Source organism: Mastomys coucha, unplaced genomic scaffold, assembly GCF_008632895.1.
Source record: "Mastomys coucha isolate ucsf_1 unplaced genomic scaffold, UCSF_Mcou_1 pScaffold1, whole genome shotgun sequence".
In the NCBI taxonomy this organism is placed as follows: Eukaryota; Metazoa; Chordata; class Mammalia; order Rodentia; family Muridae; genus Mastomys; species Mastomys coucha.
This window is the reverse complement of record NW_022196891.1, coordinates 82,458,008-82,468,562: the sequence shown is the minus strand read 5'-3', so window position 1 is coordinate 82,468,562 and position 10,555 is coordinate 82,458,008. Positions and strand designations below refer to the sequence as shown.

The 10,555-nt window shown below is 45.6% G+C and overlaps 1 protein-coding gene across 1 annotated transcript in view; it reads right to left on the bottom strand.

The window, feature by feature from the left end:
* Positions 1-799: 799 nt before the first annotated feature.
* Slc30a10 (solute carrier family 30 member 10) overlaps positions 800-10,555 on the bottom strand; it is a 14,141-nt gene continuing 4,385 nt past the window's right edge. The window contains exons 3-4 of the mRNA XM_031337947.1: positions 6,853-7,092; positions 800-5,518 (exon numbers count right to left, since the gene is read on the bottom strand). Coding sequence (XP_031193807.1) covers positions 5,034-5,518; positions 6,853-7,092 — 725 coding nt within the window. The 3' untranslated portion in view covers positions 800-5,033. The remainder of the gene's footprint in view (positions 5,519-6,852; positions 7,093-10,555) is intronic.

Sequence of the window (10,555 nt, the reverse complement as noted above, 5' to 3'; positions counted from 1 at the left end):
GCTCCCACTGAGGAAAGAAAGCCAACTTTAAAGTGTGTGTGAGATGGGGGTCGGGGAAAGATACGTATTGGCTTCAGAATGGCTTTGTCCTCTGGGAGCAGCTGGAGGGCAGTCCTCTGTCACCTTGAACAAAGCTCAATGTGCAGGATAGGCTCACATCACAGCAGGCAAGAAGAATGCAGGCCTTCCTTTATGTATTCAAGTACCTGTTCGTGTGTGTGTGTGTGTGTGTGTGTGTGTGTGTGTGTGTGTGTAGGCCATCAGTCAATATCGGGTTCTTCCTCAATGATTCTCTGTGAGACATTGTCTCCCACTTGGAAGAATGTCCCCCTGTCCCCAAAGCCCATACGTCAATGCATAGCCTGGTACCATCTGGAAGGTGCTAGAAATATTAAGAGGTGGGACCAACATGGAGATCTCCCAGCTCTGGGGTGAGACAGTGAAGAAAGAGCGAGAGCAGGGCTCTCTCCCCTTCCTTTTCACTTCCCAGCTATGAGGTAAAAGGTTGCTTGGCTCCATCACAGGCTCCTCTTGTGATATACTGTCTCATTCACAGGCTCACAGACAACAGGGTTGATGGTTCATGGTCTAGAACCTCCAAAACTCTGAGTAGATGAGACGGGGTCTATAAGTTGGTTTTCTCAGGTACTGTCACCAACAGATGAGGCCCGTGATGTTTCAGGAGGTGACATAGAGTTCCAATGTCAATCACCCAGCTAGACCGGGATTATGAAAAGGCAGAGCAAGGCATTTCTTAAGTAACAAAGGAGCCACAAATAACAGAGTCCAGAAATCCATCTGCTTCGAGCTGTCTTTTTAATTTCCACAAACATCTGATTGGCATTTCTAGTTTTCAAAACATTTCATTTACAGCACCATCGAATGCTCTTCACCTGAGACAGGTGTGTACGTGTACATCCATTGTGGGGGTTCCCATACAACTAGCAAGAGGTTATTGAAACGCTAAAGTTTTAACAACCCTGCCCCCAAATGTGACGTTATACTTTGGTAATCTTGCCCTTGAGAAGAGAAGGAGGATTTTTAAGCAACAAAACTCCACAATACTGTAACATAACCTCGAGCCTCCAGGAAGGGACGGCTCTCCCTTGTCAATCCTTTTTGGATAGTGCTCACTCCAATTCAGAGTCTGTTCAGAGTCTCTGGCCTGAAGGCTCCAGTCCCACCTAGCTAAGAAAAATCCATGTAAATAAGAAAAGTCTTGGGTCAGGCTAGGGTAGTTAGAAAGAGAGGAAATGCCAGAAAACATATATTTTCCAAATTCTAAGAACATTTTATACACTGAAGATTTGGATCTGATACAGGTTCTGCGTAAGAGGCTGTCTTCCTGGTTTGATCACCTCGTTCCCACTCATGGTCACTTGAGTGGAAATAAACTCAGAAGCACCAAAGGTGACAAGACATAAGGCAATGACAGAGCTATAGAGAAGGCACGCTGTCAGTGATTACTAACCAGATTCAAACCCCAAATAAAAAGTGTAACCTAACTCACGTCTCATGCAGAAGGGCTAGTCTCAAGCTCACCATGTGGTCAATGGCTGCCTCGGGTTACTAAGAGCTTCACTCCAAGCGCATGTCCGTGGAGAAAGGGTGCCTTCTAGTCTCAGCACAACAAACGAGAGACCTTTGAAAATACTGCTTGTAAACAGTAAATCCTGATCTAAGTGTGGTGGCAGATGCCTATAAACCCTGAACTCAGGAGGCTGGGGCTGCAGGAGGGAGAGTTCCAGGCCAAGGTGGGAGACAGAGGCTATGAATCTTGCAGAATAGAGGCCACTATTGGGCTGAGGGCGGGGCAGGTCCATCAATAATATTTAAATATGGTTGTAGTTCATGGTTTTAGAAGTAGAGAGGGGTACCCACAGGGAACACATGACAATGTCTAGAGGAACGTTTGGTTGTCATAGGTTAGGGAGATGATTTGGGATTTGTGACTAGAAGTCAACAATGCTGCTAAATAATACATAATACGGCCTGGACACACCCAACTCAGAATGCCAACATGTCAAGATGGAAACTCCCTGACTAACACCCACTCCATTGAATCTTGAAGTTCCTAATTTGCAGCGTGTGTGTGTGTGTGTGTGTGTGTGTGTGTGTGTGCGTGTATGTACAATGGAGATTGGTATCCCTGTGTGTGTTCATAATAACCAAATTGTCAAGAAATACCCCAGTTTTCAAAACTACGATTGGAAGACGTGAGGGAAGGGAAGCAATTCTTCCCTATAACCGGTGCGGAAGCTCTAGAAGGACTTGCTGTGCTCCACCGAGAAGCAAACACAGGAAGGTATGGAAAACCCTAGAAGGACAGAGAACAAGTCAGCATGCAGGACGCCTAATCACTCACCTGCCCCATAAAGGGTGTGATGCATGCTATAAAAAAAATAGTCTTTTGGGGTTGGGGATTGTAGCTCATCAGCAGAACAAAGGCCTCACAGCCTTGGAGGCCCTGGGCTTGAGCACCACCCCTTCCGGGGGAAGTGAGGAAGGCAAGCAGGAAGAAGGAAGGCAGGAGGGGCTCTAGAATGAACCTAAGCGTGCGGGTCGCGAACTGAGAGTCAGTGTTTACCCAGGCTCAAAGAAACTATGTTGTCTTGTCCACCAGGTGCACAGCTGATTCAGGAAAGGCAACACATCATGCTCTTCCTTCAGCGAATTAAAAAAAACCAAGGCAATCGATGGTCCAGGAAACCCCAGACAAAAACATCAGACAGCCAGGGCTGGAGGTGTTAAACACAACCATAGAACAAAAGCATCTTCTCGCTCCTTCACCTTGTACTTTAGTAAACATGCACTGGTTGTCTTAAAAAAAAAAAAAAAAAAGCCGGATGTCATGCTGCCTCCTGTCTGTAATTTGCGATACCAGTGTCAATCAAGATGATTTTTCTGAGGCTACATTTAATTATGTTGGAACTAAGTCTATTTTCTTTCCAGAAAAAAAAAAAGAAAAAGCACTTTGGAAATTAAAGAATGTTACTTACATGCAAACTAAAATCCATTCCTTTAGTTAGTAGGAGGAAACTGTAAAATTATAATTATTTTCCTTTAAGAATAAGGCACAGTGATATGAATTGAGATTTGGACATTAGAGGCAAATTTCTACTTTGGCTTCAACTAAGGCATGAAACAGGGTTGGTGTGGCCGAATCTGCACGCGGGTCACTGCGCTAGGCTTCCGGGGGAATCCTCTGGTCTCTCGGAGTCTGCTTCACAGGTTTGATACCCAAAGTAGGAAGTGTGTCTTTGTTCTCCTCTAGCTTATAAAGTGCATACAAAGTCCAACTTCTGGGAAGTAGAAAGGCTTTAGATATTTTTGTATTTACTTATGGATGGTTGGTTTAGATCTAATCAACTTCGAAGGTGAAAGATTTTTCCAGTACTCCCAATCACAGCCTGCCCATCCGCCTCCGAATTTAAGACTAATATTAAAACAAACAAAACAAAACCAAACCACCCTGAGTCTCACCATTTTGCCTGGGCTAGTTTGAACTCCTAGGCTCAAAGGACTCTTCTTTCTCAGCCTCTTGAGTAGCTGGGACTGTAGGCATGCGCCACCATGCCAATAATGACATTTTTTTTTTTTAAATGATGCTTGCATTGACAAGTGTGGCTGCCTTTTCTGATGAATCCTGTGTGGTTTCTCAGTAGGATCAAAGCCTAGAACAAGACCACTTTCAGTGAGCCTTGAAACTCGTCTAACAAGCTGCCGGCTCCATCAGGCACCCCCACGCCACACCTCTGAGGCTTTGACTTAAACATGGATGCCCAAACAAGGTCTAAAACACGTGGCAGACATTTCTGCACGTTCTTCTCCCAGTACAGTTCAGTTACGTGCCTGAATCAGATCATAATTGATTTGAACTTCGTAACATGAGTCACGGACATAAAACTCTAAGAGCCTCCGAACACATTAAAGTCAGCAACCAAATCACTTTTCATTTCTTGCTGGGAGATCAACTTTTCCACCCAGTTACTAGTTGGCAACTGCAATAAATACTTTAAAATATGCCTACTTCAAGCACAGGCAAGCTAGCTTATTTCTTTAGCAAAGAATGAGTATTCTCCTGACCCCAGAAGTTTCATCTCCCCCATGGTCAATGCCACACAGATCAATGTGATCATACAAGAAGGCTGTGAGGAATTCTGGACAAGAAAATCATTATTAGAACTAGATGTGACAACAATCCTACCTGGAAACTTTTAGAGATGATAAATAAGTAAATAAGAAAAGGAGAAGGAACCCACCATAGTTGCAGTTTAGTTCCAGCAGGAAGTAAACATTAGCCACCTCACAAAACAACGAGACAGTCCAGACCCCACCATTCCATCCACCCTAGCAAAGCCTACCCCATCTAATGTCTTAAGAGCACTTCCTGCCTTAAGAAGCAGTCTGTCTTTCCATCTTACTAGCTATGCATTTTGCATTTATTTATTAGGTGTCCATTTCTCACGGCCCAAGAATGGACTTAAGAATAGATATTTCTGCAGTGCCACAAATAGCTGACGTTCATCTTTTCTGATCTTGGAGGGAAAGAGAGGAAAACATAGGTAAGGTGCTTAACTTCTTTTCTGCCCACTTAAGCTGTGAGCTCACTTGAGAGTCAGCTAGAAGTTCTGATGGGTTTAAACATGAAGACTACAGCGTTCATCTCAGTAACAGAGCAGTTCCTTAGCATGCACGAGCCCTGTACGCAATTCCCCAAGCACCCCAAGACAGACAAGACCGACTTCGAGTCTCATGTCATAGTTACTGAGTCCTTCCACTCCTGATATATACACTAGGGCAATCTGCTTTAGGAAATCCACGTCCGTACTGAAACTGTCACAGAGAACCAGGAGATGTCCAGGGTACTGAAAAGGGGTTATCCACCACTTGAAAAATCTGCTGCTTGTTCCACTAACATCTCAAACGGCTGACCCCTACTGACAGAATACACACCCATACAGCTCTTCCCACAAGCAGAGCCGGTGACACCAAAGTGTCTGTTCAGACAGTTAGATTTGTGTGGGAACCCACTAAAAATGAGTGCTGTTTTCATAGTGTTGTCTCTCTTGAGTCTTGCTGAACGTCTGTCCCTGTTCCCTCGGACAGCCATCCAAAGCCACATCGATGGACACTTCTGGAGCTTCTATGCTTCGGTAAGACTCTAGAGGGGGCCCACCATTATGCTCTGCACAACCATTGACAAGAGCCAGAGGCAGTGTCCCTGGGGGACAGCACAGCTTCTTAGCGCAACTCTGGGAGACACAGGGGGCACTGCAGGTCAGCAAGAAGTCCTTCTGCTCCAGGGCTTCCTTCAGGTCCAAGGTTTCAAACTGTATGGTCACATTGTGGATCCCAGCATGGTGGAAGATCTCGCGGATTTTTCTGCTGGCATCCTGGTATTCCGTGCCCTTCTGGTGCTTGATGTGCAAGGTGGCAATGATCTTCCCACTTATCAGTTCCCAGATGTGCACTTCATGCACACTGCTAATCCCAGGCACGGTAGACAGCTGGCTCACTACAACAGACAGGAGCGAACAACAGCCAATAGTGAGTGCTGGGATAGAAACTTGGAACCGGGGTGGGGGTGGGGTGGCGTGAGGGCTATGTGCCTAGTCATGTCCCCCAAGGTTGGATGTTTCACCAAGGCCAACAGAAAGAAGAGCTGTCCCTCAAGACTCTACGTTCCCATAACCAGCCTTGCCTCTGATTTCCTACCCCACACAGTGTTAGCCTCTAACAAGTAACTCAAGAGCCTGAGACAAAAAGATTGCAAGTTCAAGACCAGTCCAAGAAACTTCTAAATAAGCCTAGGCTACACATGGACAGTCAGTTCCAGCCTGGCATGCTCTACTTAGACAATTCCATGCCAGTCAGAATGAGACAGACAGATAAACAGACAGCCAGATACAAAGATACATATATACATACATAATACATACATAAAAGATAGATAGATAGATAGATAGATAGATAGATAGATAGATAGATAGGAGGTGATAGGTAAATATATGGATGATTTATAAATCAAAGATATAAAGAGACAGACAGACAAACAGACACGTGGGCTAGTTTAGCAACATGGATCAAAAGTACTTAGCAGAAATGCCTCTAAGATGTCTAGCTTCTGAGGCGCACAACTAAGGTGAGAATATAGCAGCTGTATGAGCGAAGCAAAGCAGACAGGGCAGGGCCATTTAACGCTGCCTCTCTACAGTGTAATGCACCACCTAGCAACTTTCCGGCTCATGAATTTCATCTAACCAGAAGGTATTATCTAGAACACCAGAGAATGACTTTTTTTTTTTTTTTTTTTTTTTTTTTTTTTTTTTTTTTTTTTTGGTTTTTCGAGACAGGGTTTCTCTCTATAACCCTGGCTGTCCTGGAACTCACTTTGTAGACCAGGCTGGCCTCGAACTCGGAAATCCACCTGCCTCTGCCTCCCAAGTGCTGGGATTAAAGGCGTGCGCCACCACCGCCCAGCTGAGAATGACGTATCTTTATAGTGGGGATAAAGGAGTTTAAAATTCAAGGTCTTGCAGAGTGGCCTTAATAAAGTTAAAATACATCTTTGTTGTGAGGTCAAACAGCCCAAAAGTGGGATTTGTCCAAGCTTTCCATTCTCAAAACTATGCAAATGAGTTAGAAAATCGAACTACAAAAGACCTTTGGTTCTTGGATGATCCTGGCTGTGAATTATCAGGTCCCACATGAAGCAAGCCTGCATCACATAGTACTCTGTGATGCTTCGGAGCACCCACCACCACCACCACCACTCAAATGGTGCTGTGTGGTCCCAGCCCTCTGAACAATGTGCAAGCCTTAGCGGTCCTCCAGACCCGGGCCACTTACTCAGCTCTTCCATGTTGACTCCCTTGGGGACCATCTGCAGCAGGATGACCGCAGTCTCCTTGATCAGTGGGAAAGCTGACGATAAAATAATGATGACCATGACAACAGTCAAACTGGGGTCGATGTAGCATTGCCAGTTACACCGGTCTTCAGGTCTCAGGGGCTTAACATAGAATATAATAGCCGTGACGACCACAATCACAGACCCCAAGGCATCTCCCATCACGTGCAAAAGAACACCTGCCAGGAAGGAAGGCAGATAGTAAACCTCAGAGCTGAGGGTCGGAGCCACACGAGGATCGGTGATCCAGACTTCCAAGCTCGTAAGCGTTCTCTGCTGCTTTCTGTTAGAACACTGAGGAGGTCAGAATTTTTAAACACAAGCCCAGTATGTGATGTACACCTATAATCTCAGCATTTGAGAGGCTGAGATGGGAGGACAGCCTACACTCCATAGCGAGACCATCTTAAGACAGACAAAATAACAGTAGCAACTGCTCAGAAAACAAAATCTCAGGTCAGAGCAATGTCATGACACAAGCAAATGGGAGCACCTATCACCAAACCTGGAGTGGATTCCCAGAACCCACATAATACAGTAAAGTAACTGTCTCCTGCAAGATGGCCTCTGTTCTCTAATTTCCATATGCACACCCATGCATTCACACACACACACACACACACACACACACACACACACACACACACAAAACAAAAATGTAATGAAAATTATTTTTAAAGGTAAACGATATAATTGTATTTTAATTTTGAGTTTTTTGATTGAAGAGAAGGAAAGGAAGAAAATTAAACAAAAACTCAGGTCAGCAACCCAGGACCCAGAAAGCCCAGGAAGAGGAATAGTCTAGAAAGACCGGAGCCGGTTGTCATCTGCTATGTCACCATCTGCCACTGATACATCATTATCATCGTCAAAGGGCATCATGGGAAACAGCTGAGCAAATGATGCATTACTCTCTCAGACTAGCATCTGTACATTACATTCTTTTAAACTTTTGCTTCACTTTGTCTCTGTAGTCTAGGCTGGCCTCAAACTCCAAATCTTGCAGTATCTCAGTGCTGGGGGTACAGACAGTGCACTGTCGTGCCTGGCTTCACAGTTTGTGTCTTCATCATACTCCATGAGTCAGGTGTGGGGTGGGGCTCCCCCTTCAGTGTGCCTGATCAGCTCAGCATGATGGTGCTCCCTTCATCTCTTATTGCTGTTCTTAGGGTTGCAGTACCAGGGGATGGAGCCCAGCATCTCACACATGGCAGGCAAGCATTCTGCCACTGCCACAGCACCAGAAAGGACTATGACCATCCAGTGTAGTTCTTCGGGTTCTCCGCCCCCTTTCCCTTTTCCATATCTACTTCTCAATGGCCTGCCGTTATTTCTGAGACACTTAATGTAGGAAGGCCTGAGGAGCAGGGACGCTGCTAAAGTGTCCTCTGCCAAAGAAGCCATTTGTCACAATCCTATAAAATTAAAACTCTACATGAAAGGATTAACACTGTAGGTCCTAAAGGACTTAAGTCAATTGCAGAAAATAAGCAAATATCTGGGTGCTGGGCTGTTGGTGTACATTAAATTAGAGTTTAGTAAATTCGGTGAAATCTGGTCAGAAGGATTGAAAATGTAGACACAAAGTATCTGCATTCCAGAAAGGAATACCAGAATCTTGCTCCTCAGAACCAGAGGGGCAGCAGCATCAACAACAACAGCAACAGTAACAGCAACAACAGTAACAGCAGCAGCAACAGTAACAGCAACAGCAGCAACAGTAACAATAACAGCAACAGCAGCAACAGTAACAATAACAGCAACAGTAAGAACAAAAGCAACAGTAACAGCAACAACAGTAACAACAGCAGCAACAGTAACAGCAGCAGCAGCAACAGTAACAGCAGCAGCAACAGTAACAGCAACAGCAGCAACAGTAACAGCAACAGCAACAGCAGCAACAGTAACAAGAACCGCAACAGTAAGAACAGCAACAGTAACAGCAACAAGAGTAACAACAGCAGCAACAGTAACAGCAGCAGCAGCAGTAACAGCAGCAGCAGCAACAGTAACAGCAGCAGCAGCAGTAACAGCAGCAGCAGCAACAGTAACAGCAGCAGTAACAGCAGCAGCAGCAGTAACAGCAGCAACAGTAACAGCAGCAGTAACAGCAGCAGCAGCAACAGTAACAGCAGCAGTAACAGCAGCAGCAGCAACAGTAACAGCAGCAGCAGCAGTAACAGCAGCAGCAACAGCAGCAACAGTAACAGCAGCAGCAGCAGCAGTAACAGTAACAGCAGCAGCAACAGCAGCAACAGTAACAGCAGCAGCAGCAGCAGTAACAGCAGCAACAGTAACAGCAGCAACAACAGTAACAGTAACAGCAGCAGCAGCAGTAACAGCAGCAACAGTAACAGCAGCAACAACAGTAACAGTAACAGCAGCAGCAGCAGTAACAGCAGCAACAGTAACAGCAGCAGCAGCAACAGCACTTGTTAGAAATAGTCTCCTGCTCCTGTGGGTCCCGTCTTGATCTGACACAGCATACTTCATAAAATCACACCAATCAAGAGCCTCAAATCATGAGGCTCAAGTTGAGGGCACCTGCCAACAACCTATGGTGATGGTTCAGAAGCAAAGGCCCATGCTGCCTAGCCTGATGACTGGAGATTGATCCCCAACCCACCACCCCCACCCCATGGTAGAAAGAAGTAGAGACCCGACTCCTGTAAGCTGTCATCTAATTTTACACATGCACATGCAATAAATAAATGTTTTTTTTTTTTTTTAAAAAGCGTTCCTGTGACTGGCCATGGTAGTACCCACCTACAATACAACTACTCAGAAGGCTGAGGCAGGAGGATGGAAAATTCAGGGTTAGGCTAGGCTAGATGGAGATTTCCAGGCCAGCCTGGGATGCAAAGAGACTTCTAGGCCGCCTCTGGGCATATACTGTCTCAGGAAAACAAAACAACAGAAAACCACAAACACAAACAAACAAAAAATTTAAAGCTATGAAACTTCCCAAACCATAAAATCTGAGTATTTAAAACGCCACCCAGGGAAGAAGTAGTGGGTGGCATTCCAGCAGGACAACGTTGGAGGCAGAAGATATGGTCAGGCCAAACAGTAGTGCTGGACACAGGGTATTTGACTCCCAAATGAGTGTACGATAGAGCATACCTTTAATTCCAGCACTTTGGAGGCAGAGGCAGACAGATCTCTGTGAGTTGCAGGCCACCCAGGGTTACATAATAATAAGACCTAGCCCAGAGCCAAATATCCCACCTCCAGCCACCAGTTCCTGAATAGGAAAACTTACTGTGTCATTTGCATCCTTGATGTCCCTGTCTCCTGACTTTTATCCTCACACCCTGGACTTTCTAGAGGCAGGCAGTGGAGACTCAAAGACACACAGCTAGAAGGAAAGCCAGAGCAGTATTTTGGGCCTATAATCCCAGCCCTTGGGAGTCTAAGGGCCTCAGATAGCTACAGGCTAACCTGGGCTACATAGTGTTCCTCTTGGGAACAGCAGTGTAGTGTGAGAGGAGGATGGACCACAGGTCTGAATAGAGGGCCATCGCATCCTGCCTTACAGACGCTCCTGCTCCCACCCCAGGTTTCCCAACCGTGATCCTGAAGAATCGCACACTTCTGTTCCCCACAGTGTACACTAAAATATAGTACAAGCTTGCCCACAGG